Source organism: Equus quagga, chromosome 5, assembly GCF_021613505.1.
Source record: "Equus quagga isolate Etosha38 chromosome 5, UCLA_HA_Equagga_1.0, whole genome shotgun sequence".
Taxonomy (NCBI): domain Eukaryota; kingdom Metazoa; phylum Chordata; class Mammalia; order Perissodactyla; family Equidae; genus Equus; species Equus quagga.
The window spans coordinates 94,213,873-94,231,538 of NC_060271.1; the positions used below are offsets into that span (position 1 = coordinate 94,213,873).

General features: G+C 40.6%; 1 protein-coding gene across 2 annotated transcripts in view; it reads right to left on the minus strand.

Moving 5' to 3' along the window:
- The window catches only part of ACYP2 (acylphosphatase 2), a 152,588-nt gene extending 139,764 nt beyond the window's left edge, over positions 1-12,824 (minus strand). The window contains exons 1-2 of one of the 2 annotated variants that reach the window (XR_006888472.1): positions 12,508-12,824; positions 511-527 (exon numbers count right to left, since the gene is read on the minus strand). Coding sequence is in view for 1 of the 2 variants with exons in the window: in XM_046660301.1 (XP_046516257.1) it covers positions 511-527; positions 12,508-12,649 (159 nt within the window). In the remaining variant the exon portion in view is untranslated. The remainder of the gene's footprint in view (positions 1-510; positions 528-12,507) is intronic. The other variant, XM_046660301.1, reaches the window with a different exon arrangement.
- Between the last annotated feature and the right edge of the window lie 4,842 nt (positions 12,825-17,666).

Genomic DNA, 17,666 nt, shown 5'->3' on the forward strand with positions numbered 1-17,666 from the left:
GTAGCTGCACCAATTTACATTCCCATCAATAGTGTATGAGGGTTCCCTTTTCTCCACGTCCTCTCCAACACTTGTTATTTTCAGTCTTTTTGATAATAGCTATGCTGACAGGTGTGAGGTGGCACTCATTGTGGTTTTGATTTGCATTTCCCTGATGATTAGTGATGTTGAGCATCTTTTCATGTGTCTGTTGGTCGTCTGTGTGTCTTCTTTGGGAAAAGGTCTATTCAAGTCCTCTGCCCATTTTTTAATAAGGTTGTTTTTTTTTTTGATATTAAGTTGCATGAGTTCTTTATATATTTTGAATATTAACTACTTTCTAAAGATGGCTTTAATAAAAATCTTAATCAGTAATTTTGAAGAAATGCAAATATTTCTTCTTCATTTGCTGTCAAGGACAGAATAAGCAATACACTAGCACTAAGTAGAAAACTGCTCACTCTCTGTGATTAGAAATAACAGTGAAAAAAATGACAAAAATAAATAAATAAACAGATTGTATTGACTTACCATTCTGAAGCAGACACCTGTATAAAAGAAAGACAAAAAGAAATGTCAGCTTGTCTACCTTTAAAAAAATTGTATATGTCCTAACTTAACTTTCATATATTTTATTACTTAGCAAGTAAGCAAAATGAACAAACTTTTAACATCTGAATGTATTCAAAAGTGTTTTTAAGAGAAAGGGAAGATTATTTTTGGAGAAAAATAGTAATATTCTAAAACTAAAGTATAATGAAACTCTGAACTGTGCATTCATTCTATTTTAAAATGCTAAATAAAACAAAATACTTATTACAAGGACAGTTGAGTATATTTGGCATAAAATTTACCTATTCTCAGCTTTTAGAATTTCTTCTTTGTATTTGTTAGTGCCATGGAGTTGATTCTAACTCCTAGCACCCCGTGTACAGCAGAGTGGAACCCTGCCTGGTCTTTTTGCATCATCCTCTCGCCTTCCACTGCTATATTAGACAATGCTCCACTGCTATTTATAGGGTTTTCATAGCCAATTTTTTCCGAAGTGGGTAACCAAGTCCTTTTTCCTAGGCTGTCGAGGCTGGAAGTTCCACCGAAACTTGTCCACTTTGTGTGACCCAGCTGGTATGTGAAATACTGGTGGCATAGCTTTCAGCATCACAGCAACATGCAGCCACTAGAGTATGACAACTGCCAGATGGGTGGTATGCTTCCCTGACCAGAAAATGAAGCCGGGCCACCACGGCAAGAGTGCCAAATCTTACCCCTACACCATTACTTCTTTAAATACAAGGACTAAGTTCAAGTTTAAACGTAATAAAACATTTCCACTTTTATTTTAACTCCACATTCTGGAAAAGCCAAAACTACAGGAACAGGAAACTGATCAGTGGTTGCCAAAGGCTGAGAGTCGGGGGAGAGGACTGTTGCAAAGGGGCACGAGGGAACTTCCGGGGTGATGGGACAGTTCTGTTTCCTTCATGGTGGTAGTTACGAGACTGTATGCAGTTGCCAAAACTCATTGAACTCTACACTAAAGAGGGTGAATGTTACCGAATTTAAATTATACCTCAATTGAAAAAAAATTTAGGAAAAAATGCACTGGGAAATCGCAGGGGATAGATTAAACCAATCTCCAGAGAAGTCAAAAGATACTGCTTCTACATACGGCATTCGAGCTGGTTAAGAAGATACAGAAGGGATCAGTGGCTTAGGAAATTTTATGTAATTTTCTAAGTGGATTTATAATACTAAGGGGTATCATTTATTTCCTGTTGATAGTGTACTGTAGTACCAAAGGAAAATGAAGAAAAAGAGTAGTACAGCAATAAAGACAGGATAATATCACAAATGGAATTTTAGTAGGGCTATAAAAATATCTTAAGAGATACATATAAAATGTGGAGGAATGCTGAGTGGGAAGTATTGACCTGAAAGGGAATCAGAAAGGCAATCTGTTATACAGATGGAGGGAAAGATATTAGCTGGTAGATACAAAAGGTATTAGCAAAATATTCAAGAGAAACTTCAGGTCAACCAGATCTTGCAGAAGAGACAAAACAGGAGAGAAAATAGGTAGAACTATTGAAAAGTGTGCAGCCGTTTTATCCTGAGAGTGAGGGAGTCCCAGAAGATGCTGAACAAGCGGAGTTGAAGGTTTCGGTCAAGCCTGTATTGTGCTTATTCTCCTCTGAGTTCGTCAACTGTGAACAGCCCCTCTGATGTTAGCATTATGAAAAGAAAGCACATGCAACTGAAGTAAACAGAAATTGGAAACATATGGCCCAGCTCTTCCCTAGTCAAAGAGTGGTCCAAGAACCAGCAGCACCAGCAGCACCTGAGAGTTTTGTAGAAAATCAAATCCTCGGCCCCTTCCCCAGACCTACAAAAATGGAAACTCTGCAGGTGGAGTTGAGGAATCTGTTTTTATCATGCTCTCCAGGCAATTCTTATGCCCACCAAAGTTTAGAACCAATGGATGGGTTCACCTTAAAGAAAAGTCTGGGAAAGATTTGAAAAGAATTTCTATTTCAAGTCAAGAATTGCATCACAAAGGGGAAAACCCAAATCTTGCAGGGTACTGCAGATCTGATGCATTTCCCACTGATGCTGTTCAAGTTCGAGTTGGTAATAAATCAGGTACTTGCATATCAATGCTGCCTCATCTATTTTACAAGTCAGCAGCATTACATGAAAGAACCTATGGACAATAAAAAGGCAAAAGCCCCTTCTCCTGCGCCCTAATTGGACCTGCAGCTGGAGCAGCCCAGGTAGCCTGTCCCTTAGATTGCTCTCTCCACCCTTACTACTGATGGCCAGAAATAATGGAGCTGCCCAGAGAGGGAGGTTGACAACATGTGTGCTAGTGAAGAGCAAGGTCCTTTAAACATTTATGAATCCCAAGCAGTCCTCCCACCTTCTATTTACTGATGACAAAAAGGCCACTTGCTTAAGGTGATGGACTTTACAAATATTTATGCATTATCTAATTTAGACAACTCATAAATATTTGTTAAGTGACTGATCAGAATGTTGAATTGTGTGCTTATTAAATATATCTGAGTTACCTAATTCTTAGGTTATGCCTGTGTGAAAAGAATATTTCATCAGTAGACTGGAGTAGATAATTTTCTTAACTCTGAAACATATGGAATATCTGTGTGGGATACCTCTTTTAAAAACTCCTCAAAGCCCATCACCTTAAACAAATCTTAAAACAATAGAACTAAAGGATTGTCATTTAAGTTTAAGAGACAATTTTACTCCAAGTTCATACTGCTTGACAAATTGGGTAGATAACACGAGCAGTACCCATTACTTCAGACAGTGATAGATGGAAAAAAAAATAAGACTGAGACAAATCATACATGAAAGATTCAATATGTACTTAACAGAAATTTAGGTTGTCTTGGTCGTAGACCTAATGTTTTGAGGTTGAGACCATGGAGATCAAAGTCTTTCTGTAATGTGTCCATTTATGTCACTACTTGGGAAAGAATACTGAATATAAAAATTATGTTGTTAAATTTATTTAATATATGAATGTCTGTAGCAGACACTGCTAGCTGCCTACACAAAATCCAGTTTTCCCTTCTTCCTTTCCAATAGAACTCTGACTTTACTTGAGGCAGCAACATGCCCTTCGACATTTCCGAGAGGAGTGACCCAAGAGATGTAAGCCAAGCCTTTGGTTGAGGCTTTCAAGAGAGCTCTTTGACAGGGCTGACTCAGCCAGGGGTTCTGCCCTTGCCTCTCCCTCTTCCTGATTGTAGAGTGAATACAATGACCGCAGCCATCTTGAAACCATGACTGAAAGGCCTAGGAAGTCAGGGAGGCCTTGGCTGTGACTTCTCTGAGGGACTGGAGAAGTGGGGAATGGGGAATGACTGCTAAAGGGAACTGTGGTGGAGGAGATTCTTTTAGGGGTGATGGAAATGTTCTGGAATTACAGGCATACCTCATTTTATTGCACTTCGCAGATATTGCATTTTTTATACAAATGAAGGTTTGTGGCAATCCTGCGTCAAGCAAGTGCCATTTTTCCCACATTTGTTCCTTTCATGTCTCTGTGTCACATTTTGGTAATTCTCACAATATTTAAAACTTTTTCATTGTTATTATATTTGTTATGGTGATCTGTGATCAGTGATCTTTGATGTTACTACTGTTATTGTTTTGGGTCGCCACAAACCGCGCCCAAATAAGACAAGAAACTTAACTGACAAATGTTGTGTGTGTTCTGACTACTCCACCAACTGGCCGTTACCCCATCTCTCTCCCTCTCCTCAGGCCTCTCTATTCCCTGAGACATAACAATAGTGAAACTAGACCAATAAATCCTACAATGGCCTCTAAATGTTCAAGTGAAAGGAAGAGTTGCATGTCTCTCACTTTAAATCAAAAACTAGAAATGATTAGGGGCCAGCCCTGTGGCCAAGTGGTTGTGTTCACACCCTCTGCTTCAGCAGCCCAGGATTTCACCGGTTCAGGTTCTAGGCATGGACAGGGCACCACTCATCAAGCCATGCTGAGGCAGCCTCCCGCATGGCACAACCAGAAGGACCTACAACTAGAATATACAACTATGTACTGGGGGCTTTGGGAGAAGAAGGGAAAAAAAAAGATTGGCAAAAGATGTTAGCTCAGGTGCCAATCTTTAAAAAAAAAAAAGCTAGAAATGATTAAACTTAGTGAGGAAGGCACGTCGAAAGCTGAGATAGGCCAAAAGCTAGGCCTCTTGTGCCATACAGGTAGCCAAGTTGTGAATGCAAAAGAAAAGTTCTTCACAGAAATTAAAAGTGCTACTCCAGTGAACACACAAATGATAAGAAAGTAAAACAGCCTTATTGCTGATATGGAAAAAGATGTAGTGGTCTGGATAGAAGATCAAGCCAGCCACAAAATTCCCTTAAGCCAAAGCCTAATCTAGAACAACGCCCTAACTTTTCTCAATTCTATGAAGGCTGAGAAAAGTAAAGAAGCAGCAGAAGAAAAATTTCAATCTAGCAGAGGTTGGTTCATGAAGTTTAAGGAAAGATGCCATCTCCACAATATAAAGGTGCAAGGTGAAGAAGCAAGTGCTAATATAGAAGCTACAGCAAGTTATCCAGAAGATATAGCTAAGATAATTAATGAAAGTGGCTACACTAAACAACAGATTTACAATGTAGGCAAAACAGCCTTATATTGGAAGAAGATGCCATCTAGGACTTTCATAGGTAGAGAGGTAAAGTCAGTGCCTGGCTTCAAAGCTTCAAGGGACAGGCTGATGCTAGTTAGGGCCTAATGCAGCTGGTAACTTTAAGCTGACACCAATGCTTATGTAATATTCTGAAAATCCTAGGGCCCTTAAGAACGATGCTAAATCTACTCTGCCTGTGCTCCATAAATGGAACAACACAACCTGGAAGACAGCACATCTGTCTGCAACATGGTTTATTGAATATTTTAATCCCACTGTTGTGACCTACTGCTTAGAAAAAGATTCCTTTCAAAATATTAATGTTCATTGATATTGACAATGCACCTGGTCACCCAAGAGCTCTGATGAAGATGTACAATGAGATGAATGTTGTTGTTTTCATGCCTGCTAACACAACATCCATTCTGCAGCCCATGAATCAACGAGTAATTTCAACTTTCAAATCTTTTTTTTTTAAAGATTTTATTTTTCCTTTTTTCCCCAAAGCCCCGCCCCCGTCCCCCCCCACATAGTTGTATATCTTAGTTGTGGGTCCCTCTAGTTGCGGCATATGGAACGCCACCTCAGCATGGCCTGATGAGTGGTGCCAGTCCATGCCCAGGATCTGAACCAGTGAAACCCTGGGCCCCCGAAGCAGAGCGCATGAACATAACCACTCGGCCACGGGGCCAGCCCCTCAACTTTCAAATCTTATTATTTAAGAAATACATGTCATGGGCTGGCCCCATGGCTGAGTGGTTACATGCACGCGCTCCACTTCGGCGGCCCAGGGTTTCGCCAGTTCGGATCCTGGGCATGAACGTGGCACCGCTCATCAGGCCATGCTGAGGTGGCATCCCACATGCCACAACTAGAGGGACCCACAACTAAGATATACAACTATGTACTGAGGGGATCTGGGGAGAAAAAGCAGAAGAAAAAAAAAAGAACATTGGCAACAGTTGTTAGCTCAGGTGCCAATCTTTAAAAAAAAATAAAAGACAGAAAGAAATACATGTCATAAGGCTATAGCTGCCATAGATCATGATTCCTCTGATGGATCTGGGCAATGCCAATTGAAAACCTTCTGGAAAGGATTCACCATTCTATACACCATTAAAAACACTTGTGATTCATGGGAAGAGGTCAAAATATCAACCTTAACAGGCGTTTGGAAGAAGCTGATTCCAACCCTCATGGATGACTTTAAGGGGTTCAAGGCTTCAGTGGAGGAAGTGGCTATAGATGTGGTAGAAACAGCAAGAGAACTAGAATTAGAAGTGGAGCCTGAAGATGTGACTGATTTGATGCAATCGCATAATACAACTTTAACGAATGAGGAGTTACTTCTCATAGACGAGCAAAGAAAGTGGTTTGTTGAGATGGAATCAACTCCCAGAGAAGATGCTGTAAAGATTGTTGAAATTACAACAAAGGATTTAGAACATTACATAAACTTAGTTGATAAAGCAGAAGCAGAGCTTGAGAGGACTGACTCCAATTTGGAAAGAATTTCTACTGTGGGTAAAATATCATCAAATAGCATCACATGCTACAGAGAAATTGTTCATGAAACTAAGTCAATCAATGCAGCAAACTTCATTGTTGCCTTATTTTAAGAAATTGCCACAGCCACTCTGACCTTCAGGAACCCTGATCAGCCAGCAGCCTCAACATCAAGGCAAGACCCTCCTTTGATTATGACTCACTGAAGGCTCAGATGATAGTTAGCATTTTTTAGCAATAAAGTATTTTTAATTAAGGTATGTACACTATCCTTTTAGACATAATGCTACTGCACACTTAGCAGACTACAGTACAGTGTAAACATAACTTTAATATGCACTGGACAACCAAAAAATTCACGTGAGTTACTTTATTGCAGTGGTCTGGAACCGACCCTGCCACATGTCTGAGGTATGCCTGTAGACAGCAGTGATGGTTGCAAAATATTGTGAACATACTAAAAACCACTGTATATTTCGTATGCTTTGAATGCTTTAAAAGGGTAGATTTAATGTCATGTTAATTATATCTCAATTTTTTTAAATGTCACCCAAAAAAAGGAGAGCATAAAACAGGACCGTGACGTAGTTCTTCCTACTTCCTTCTCTGTAGAAGAAGGGCAGTCATTCTTCAATTTTGCTCACCATACAACCTCCCTGACTTTTCCTATCACTCCATACCAGAAAACTCGGCAGGGAAGAGCATCTTGAAATACTGCCACCAGAGCTAGATAGCTGAGCTCCCTCTAGATAGTACAACTTATTTCCGGAGAAGAAGGCTTCTTCACCCTCATGCTAGTTCCCTTCAGTGAAGAGGAATATTCATTAGGGTGACACTCCTGGCCACTCTCTACCCTGTCCCTGACTCCCCCTCAGGGACATGCTGACTTATCTAACAGGTAAGATGGGAAGGAGAAAGCGCATAGCCCAGGTGCTTCCTCTCCATTCTTCTCCTGGGAGCGAGTTACCCACAGGGATCATACCTTCTGCTCTGCCCATCAGGGAGCCTGCCCTAGTACAGCCCTGCCTGTGCCCGGGTGGGTGTGTTTAATTCTGCAGTACAGATTATTATAAAGTCCACTTGCTTGAAGATATACACCACATCCCCAAAACGCTGCTTTATTTTGTCTTACTTGTCAATAACTCACATAATGAAGAAGGGTGCTATTTATTGGGCCCCTCAACCAAAATCCTTATTTTAAAGCCTTAGAAGGAAGGTGCATCAAGAGGTGTCAGGACCTCCAGCCCATTAATTTTGGGAAGCAGTAAACCATGCAGGAATTAACCGCTGAAAGCCCCATAATCCACTTAGAATTTTCTCAGACTCTTTCTGAGTCCTGATCCCTAGTTTGAAGCATACTGTGCAACAGAGGGAGGGCCATAGAGAAAGAAAAAGTGAATGTGGAGACATCTCCTGCAGTTTATCAGCACTGGCTGAAACAGAGCACTCCCAGGACAGGGCTTGTATTGGAGAAGTGCTTCTACGGGCTTTCATGGCCTCCCCACACTGCTTCCACCTCACTTGCTAAAGAGAAGGGAAGCTGATATGACACATGCAGGTTTTTTAGAGACACACTGCTCTGGAAACTGGGACAGACAGCAGCGCCTTCAGTTACGAAAGACTCAAGCACAATATGCTTCTCAGTCAAGGCTCCATCAGCGGCCACTGCACCTCATTTTGTGGAAAGACGTGTCAGTGAGAAACTCTGCGGTGAATATTTGCAAAGCAAGTCGTACTTTAAAATCTACAAAGAAACACTGATATTTAAAGAAACCATATGATGAATTTTAAATGTCAGCATCCTTTCATGCAGAACCATATTTTCATATCATAATGTACCTATTCATCCTGGGATCTGACAGCATGTGTCAATTTTGAATGCAAGAAGTCACCCAGTCACTACCTTACAAGCCTTAATGATTTTCAACATCTTTAATTGTTAGAAAGGGTTTCTTTATATGCAATAAAATTCTGCCTCACTTTAACCTTTCACCATTAGTCCAGGGTCTGTCCCCTGGAGCCACACACCATGGCATCTTTCAAAGAGTCAAAACAGCCATCACACTACTGTTTCTTCTCCAAGCCAACTATCCCTAAGCACTTCAATTTAATTCAAGACACTTTTGAAGTCCCCACCAGAAGCATAGTCTGTAGAGGATATAGAAACAAGCCACCAGCTTGACCTTCAAAATGCTATCCTTATTGTTTAGTGAGAGACACACATAAGTGTACATAAATAACTGTAGTTGACAGCAGAATGGATTAAAGAGAAGCAAAAACAAGTAGAACAGAACTGTAAATGAAATGCTACAGGAACAAAGATGAGAGAGGGAATCAGAGTTAACCGTATTTACGTTTCTTGCCTTCAACACACTAAAATTTTCACCCTCTAAAATACAGCTTTTCCATTACCTGTCTACATAAGGAAAAATGTGTCCACCTAAATCACGTGGTGTCTGACAAAGCTATTTAATAATTCATCCCAATTTTCATTTTAAGCAATCTTAAAGACAATTGCTATTTATTGCTGTAGTCCAATAAGCTATTCCTATTCCAAATCTGAGCTAATACTGTCAAAACAAACTGTTAAATTTCTAAAGCATAGGTAAACCAACAGACTGCCACAATCCATTTCTACGAGTGTCGTTAGTATTCACCTGAGAACTGGTAGAGAACCTCTACACGGCTCAGTCCATTTCCCTTTCAAATTTTCAGATTATATTATTCCAGATGTAACTGTAATTAAACATTTATAGAAACATTATTGCTCACTTTATATTAAAATTAAAAATGTTCTTTTTCTTAAGATTTTATTTTTCCTTTTTCTCCCCAAAGCACCCCAGTACATAGTTGTATATTTTTAGTTGTGGGTCTTTCTGGTTGTGGCATGTGGGATGCCACCTCAGCAGGGCCTGATGAATGGCACCATGTCTGTACCCAGGATCAGAACTGGCGAAACCCTGGACTGCCGAAGTGGAGTGCACGAGCTTAACCACTTGGCCACGGGGCCGGCCCCTAAAATTAGAATTTTTATTTTTTATTATTGTCAATTTCTCCATAATCATTATGACTCCAATAAAAGGCTAATGGTTTATTAGCCTTAGGTAATCCACAAGAAAATTGTGAGCAGTTTTGTGAGGCACATACTGACATACAGAAATATGGCACTGTATATGGCATATACACTATATATACAGAAATATGGCACATCAAGCAACAGACAGAGAGTCAGAGGCTGTAGTTTGTGAGTGTGCCAACTGCTTATTGACCAGATCAAACTTCCTTGGAGTGAAAAGGATCACAAAAACATCCTCAGGGTCATCTGGAATGGTCCAAACGGCTGGGTCCAAATGTTCTGCATCACTGTATATGTGTTCAGTGCACAGGTTAGAAGGAAAGAAAAATAAAGGTGGAAAGAGTACTGAGAGGAGAATCAATAGGTTATTGTGATTAAGAGCATAGGCTCTCGTATCAGACTGTCAAGGTTCAAATCCCAGTGCCACCACTTAACTCTCTGTGTAACCTGGGAAAGTTACTTCTCTATGCCTGTTTCTCCATCTGTTAAGGGAGGAAAATGGCTGAGGTCACAGGGTTGAGGATTAAATAAGACAACGCGTGTAAAATATTGAGTACCGAGCTTGGCACATCCTGAGTTCTCAGCAAATGTCAGTGTATATATGTGCAAATATGTGACTGTGAATTTGTCCCACATACTCTATCTTAATAAGTCAATAGTATGCATGTACTCTTTGCCATTTAACAAAATGCAAACTATAGGAGTTATTGCCCTAAAGCTGATGTTTTTAAACCCTACTGTTTATGTATAGTACATTTCTCTTTTCTATAATTGCACTGTTGTCCAAAATCAATCTTCATATACCATTTGACCATCATATGCACAAAAGTGCAATTATATAGTTAAAATCAATAGAAATACATTATGAATTAACAAAAAACATTGTATAATAGAAAAGTGCAGGTTTCAGAGTTAGAGAGATGCAGGGTCAAATCCTATATGTCGATAAGGGCTTGTCCAAGTCACTGAACCTCTCTCTACCTTGTTTTCTCACTACTAAAATAAGAATAAGACATATATCTCACAAAATTGTGATGAGAATTAGGCAAATAATAGTAAGATGCTCAGCATACAGGACACCCTCAGTAAACGTCACACATGTGTGTACACACACACACATTCCTTAACTACTGCCATCTCTGTCCAATAGACCAAATATTTTGCTAGGTGATCTTTGCCATCATTTTCATACTTTAGGTAATGTGTTTCAATGACTTATTGTGGCAGTTTTCAATCCAGAGTACCATGCCCTGGGTATACCCAAGACTTTCTAAAGGGTACAAAGCCTCAGATAACTTTAAGGGAATCAGTTTCCAGACCTTCAACTTCCATATGTATTCTTCCCTAAAACTGACCTGTCTGAGAAGGCACCTGTGGTCTGCTGAGGTTCTCCTTCCCACACCCCTTTTCACAATCACCCTTTGAAAAAAAGGCCCATCTCTTTACAAAAGGCATACTCTCACTCACCCCTAACCTTACCCTGGTACATCTCCCCAAAGTGTAAAAACCCCTAGAGTACCAAAACAACAGGATAATTCAACCTTTCCTTTAATCAAGGTTCCATAAATACCCCCAGCTTTCTCCTTAAGAAATAAACTTCCAATACAAATTCACTTTTTATATTTAATAATATTTATCATACTTTTAAATGTATTTGTATTATTTTCATCAACTGTGCTCTAATAATCACAATAGTAACTCAAGCCAGAAGAAAAAAAAATTAATAGAGCTTTTAGCCAAAGGAAATTAAGAAAATATATTTATATGTGTATGTATATACACATAACATATTATAAATACATATTGCAGAAAAGTTTGAGAGGGTGATCAATAAAACTCTCAAGTATGGGATAAAATTCTGAGGAGAGGGGCAGCCTGCTGGCTAGCGGTTAAGTTTGCTCACTTCCGCAGCCCATGGTTTGCAGGTTCGCATCCTGGGTGCAGACCTAGCATCTCTCTGTCAAGCCACTCTGTGGCAGCGTCCCACATAAAATAGAGAAAGATTGGCACAGATGTTAGCTCAGGGCCAATCTTCCTCTCACACACACAGAATTCTGAGAAGGGGAATAGAAATCAAATTCAAAAGAGGAAAATGTACGAGGTAAAATTTCCCACTGTTAAAAGGCTTCATTTTAAGTGAATGATGGTCAATATTAAATCACTACCCTATTTATAGTCCACTGGATAAATTTCAGAGTGACTCAACATTTTAATTTAGAAATAAGGATAGTTACAATAAGCCAGACATTACATCCTTTAGAACTATTTAAACTTACGGTGAAATAAAAATTACATAACAATTTAGTAATTCTCTTAAGTGCTACACAGGAAAAAAAAAAAAGTATAATCTCCGACAAAGTGCAGCCTCAGATATCATCTAGGCGTCCTTCCTGGAACTCGAGTCAAGCCCAGCAGTTTGAGTGGCATGTGACGTGGACCACTAGCTCAAGGGCCTCTCTTCTTTCCTAGCCAGCTTCGTTCTCTCCATCTCCGTCCCTCCTGTCTCCCTCTCCTCGGCCTCTCCTCCCGCCTCCCTCCCCTCTGCCCTTGTCCCCCGCGTCCTCCGCTCTCCTCCCCCGCCAACCCCAGCTCTCCGGCGCAGGCGCGCTGCGCCCCCTTCCCCCGCGGCTGCTGAGTCATGGCCCAGCGGAAGTCCCGGCCAACACGGGGAAGTGGCCTCCCAAGATGGGGAGCGCTTCTCGCAGCCTCTCCCTTCCTCCCCTAAGAGCTCTTTGAGCACCCACTGTAGGGGGGCGTCCCCTACCCTGCACTCTCCCGAACACCTCGTAGTCCACGGATTTGAGGGGCCTGGCTGTAGACATGGCGGCGGCGAGCCCTCTGCCGAGGAGCCGGAGCTGGCTTCGGGGCCCGGCGACTGCGGCGGCCGCGAGAGGGAGGGGGCACATGGAGCCGCTGGGCGCACCCCGCGCCTGTCACCGGCCCGGGACGCGAGCGCGCCGGAGTCACGCGTCGGAAGGCGGCAAATGAGATGGCGGGGCCCGGGAGCGAGGGCAGCTGGGGACGCCTGGCGGGAAGAGGCCGCGCGGCCCGGTGCCCGAGGCCTCCGTCCCCTCCGCCTCCTTCTGGGCGAACCCGACCGGCTTCCTTGCGAGGGAGGCGCCACCAGCGCTTCTTGCGATTGATGAACCCTGGTGGTCGTTTCTCAGTGTCTATAAATAAAAGCCGGATGCTGTGCCCAGATGTCAGTAGTTTGGTACCCCAAAATGATTGTCTTTGAAATGAAAGACCTGCCAGCTTGCTGGTTGAGGGTATTTGGTTGGTGAGTTAGTTTCTATTAAATGTTTAGGCGACTGCCAACCTATCTGGGGATTTTGTGCTAATTCTGAAGGTGATGCCCGCATCCTCTTCATCTCTTCTACTGAGTAAGAAAGGCTTTGGGTCTAAATCCATATTCTAAATGGATTGTGATATTTTGGGGGGCAAGAAACTTTAAAAGTCTAACCTCTTATGCTAGTGGAAACAAACCATAGTCATCTTGGCTGCTGGTCAATCATACAGCTTTCTTAGAGTCTTGATCATTGTTCAGCAACATCCCAGTTGCCGAAAGGTTATACTTAGAGGATTTTACTTCCTGGGGAGCTATTATGAAATCTTAATTTAAAGCAACCCACAAGAATCTGGATACAGCTATTGATAATCTGCTGCCTTCTAGAATTCCAAATCTTTTTACTTGTGAGAATTTGCATTTCTCAACATGTTTGTTGGCTTCAGTACCTTTACATCTTTCTCTGCATCTGGCCACAGAGTTAAAATAATCCTCTCCAATCTGATTCAATATTGTGTGCCAATTCTATTAGGGAACACCAAAAATCATCTAAAACTTGGTTAGAATGTGGTTAAGTCATTTAAAGTAAACTGTATTCTGGAAATGCTAATCCAGATAATTTTATGTAATGAAGATCTTGGTTGATAGCAGAGACCCCACAACTTATATCTTCATTTCCCTTCCAGTTCATTCCATGAAGACTCTGGAAACAACATAGATCTTATGTCATTCTTTTCACGGCATATCTTCAGAGTCTCTACACTGCATTCGGAGTAAAACCGAAGGTCTTCAGCCTCCACTGCTATTCCCATACTATAGTTTATAGGTAACTTAGGACACTTTGGATCATTCTGCTCTCTGAACATACCCTGACGTTTTTTTAAAAAAATCTTTGCTCTTGGATCTACTTTATCTGGACTACCTCTTCCTATTCCCAAATCTTCCCTTATCCTGTTCAGCTGCCTGTGCAAGTAAATAATTTCATCCTAATTATTTAGTGTCTTCCTGAGTAGTACTGTGCCTTCCAAAAAGTAAAGTCTCGAACTGGGTTGAGGGCCTGTTGCTGACTGGGAAAGCTATTTTCCTTTTCTTTTTTTTAATTTTTAAATTAATTAATTTATTTATTTATTTTTGAGGAAGATTAGCCCTGAGCTGACATCTGCCACCAATCCTCCTCTTTTTGCTGAGGAAGACTGGCCCTGAGCTAACATCCATGCCTATCTTCCTCCACTTTATATGTTGGACACCTACCATAGCATGGCTTGCCAAGTGGTGCCATGTCCACACCTGGGATCCGAACCAGTGGACCCCGGACCACCAAAGCAGAACGTGTGCTCTTAACCACTGCGCCACCAGGCCAGCCCCATCCTATTCTTAATCAATCTTTGACTTTTCTCTACATTTACCCAAGAGTGCCTTTGCCAATTATTATGTAGCTTTATTGTAATTTTAGAGGTGCTACAGCAACAATTGACAGTTGCTTAGCTAAAAACTTTACTGTCTGCAGAAGAACATTAGCAAACGGAAATTTTTATGTACCGTTTCAGCATGGATTGCCAATAATATGTGATTCTAAGACTTTAGAAATTTTAAGCAGATGTTGCTAATATTAAACTAATTTTAAATAACAGAAAGATCTATGCATAATTAGAGAAATTTTTGAAAGTAGAATGAAAAAAATCATTTGTAACCTTAACATAAACTTTATCATTTTTGTGTATTCACTTATATGTATACATTTTGTAAGTAAAAATCATGGTATAAATTCAAGTTTTATTCTCTTTTTCCACGTGATAGTCTTTCCAATGAATAGTTTAGTAATGTCATGATGTTCTTTGAAGTGGATATAACTGTAAATTTACCTCCTAATTCCCTGTTATTACAAACTCGGGTTCTAATTTTTCTCTATCATAAAAAATATTGTGAAGGAAATATTCATATGTGTGGCTTCCATCCCATATTTTTAAATTACTTAGGATAGAAGTTAGAATACCAAATCAAAGGGTGTAAGCGTGCATTGTCATTGATACATGCTGCCAAATCGTTTTTCAAAGGGCTGTACCAGTTTAAATATAGCACTGCCACCACTGTATGAGTGTATGATTATTTGGCTTCTGATGCAAACAAATGCAAGCAGGCTCTTCACATACAATACATGATTAGATTAGATGAACATTTTTCATTTTGTAACCTAAGCAATAGCTTTGGAATGACTAGGCTTTCTGTTACTGCTGGTTGAAATTAAAACCTAGTCAAATCATGCCTTGAACCCTTTAAAACAATTTGTGTGTGACGTAGGATCATGTTTAAGGTAATACATGGAAAAGGAAAACCCTGCCTATATGATACGGGCATAAAAAATGACCAGGCCCCAGAACCTGTGAAAGAGGGGCAGACAATACAGTCTCTGTGTCCAAATGACATTGGAATTGACAAAGTACCACCTATAAATCTCTAATTTATCGCCACAAAAGATCAATTGAGAGTGATTTCTCAGAAATTTGATATCAGGTATAATTGATTTCAGGGACAACCAAAATTACCTTATCCGTCAACATATCTCTACCCCTGAAATATTTTTGTAATCATTGTGTTGAAAGAGCAGGACTTAACAGAATACAGATTGTCAACTGCCACAATTGAAGAGGCCTAAACAAACCAATTTAATGATTCCTTCATGGAAGGAATACTTTATAGGTAAAGCAATGGTTAGATAATTGTTGCTAAACTTGATTCACAATCGTTAGACACCAGTCTGTTAGCTGAGGAAGTAGCTGGCTTCCCAGAAGAGGCTTTCATCTCATTACAATTTATCTGAAAATTGCTTAAGCATTTTATCAGGAAAGCATATTTCTCCCCAGAAGGAAATTCTGTGCCAGGTTTGAAATAATTTTTCTTTATCTCAGTTCAATTTGATATTCAAAATTCAGAAGTGCACTTAAATTACAGCTGCTTCCTGTCCCAGCTTGGTACTACGTAGGCTGGCGGGGAGGGGGCATGGTTGATCCCTCCCCTTGCCTTAGTTTCCCCCTTCGCAGGTGAGAATTGGAAGGAATAGGTACTTTTGGAGTCCAGGTTGGGCTGTCAGGATTGGTAGACATTCACAGCTGATTAGTTGTTTTTCAGGATCCTTTCTGGGGGGACTCAGAGCTTTTCCCCACCAGGAATTCCCGGCTTTTGCTCCCTTTATAGCCAATGCCTGTACTTTGGCTGTGCACTCACACCCCCATCACAGCTTCCATACTGAATGCTACACCTCCAACCTCTTTCTGCTGAGAGAGACTAGCCCCCAGCAAGAAGACTGCGTGGGTGGGATCCCTTTTAAAATGACCACTGGAGCAGATCTGATTGTGGGGACTCACATCTGTGCCCTCCCACTGATAGAAGTGCAGTTTGCTCTGAATTCAACCACCTGCTTTTGCTCTGCTTGGCAGGTGTTTTATTCAGCCTTTCCCCTTTACTTTCCTCAGGTATGGGTCAAATACCAGTCCCTTCTAGCTCCAGGGACTAAATGCCAAGCTCTCAAAGTGGCTCTTTTAAAGACCCTCTCTGGGCATGTGGTGAAGGGCAAACCACCCCCAGCCTCCCCACCCCCATTTTCTCTCCCATGGCGGGAGAGGGCAGAAGAGGGAGAAGCCACTGCTCTCCCAAATCTTTCCTCAAAGAAATCCTCTCAAGCCTGAGATGAGTGTGGGGCTAAGGATCTTAAAACCGGTTTTAACAGCCCTTTTGCACCACATAGGTAGTCTAGCGCCTCACCTTGAAGTGTAGGTGTAACTGTTGTTTTCTTTTCAGTCTCCGGTCCCAGCTAATACTGAGACAAAAGTCCCATTTTTCAAATAAACAAAATTTCAATATATAAACCTCGTTTGGATCCTGATTTGAATACATAAATTCAACAAGACATTTCTGGGACCCTTGGGGAAATTTGAACACAGGTCAACTATTAAATATTACAGAATTATCTTTAACTTTGTTACGCGTGATCATGACATTGTGAGTGTGTTTTTTTTTAATGACTTACCTGTTAGAGGTATAAACTGAAGCATATATAGATGAAATATTTGGGATTTGCTTTAAAATCTTTGGGGGTTGGGAGTCAGACAGTTTAGATAGAATAAACTTAGTAAATTAGTGATAGTTATTGAAGCTGTGTCCTGGGTACATGGGGATTCATTATACTATTCTCTAATTTTGTGTATGTTTAAAATTTTTATGTAAAGGTTTAAAATAAAATTTAAAAGAATCCATTTTCATTCTACAAATATGTGACCAATAATCCTCAAAACCATCAAGGTCATGAAAAACAAAGAAAGCCTGAGAAACCACCAAGAGGAGCTGAAGGAGACACAATGACTAAATGTAATGTGTATTCTGGATGGGATTCTGGAACAGAAAAAGGACTTTAGGTGAAAACTGAGGAAATCTGAGTAAAGTACGGACTTCAGTTGATAGTAAGGTATCAATGTTAATTCATTAACTGTGACACATGTACCACACTAATGTAGGACATTAACAATAAGGGAAACTGGGTGTAGGGTATAGGAGAACTCTTTGTACTGTCTTTATTATAATTTTATAAATCTAAAACTGTTCTAAAATAAGTTTATTTTTCAAAAGCATTTTAATATCCTATT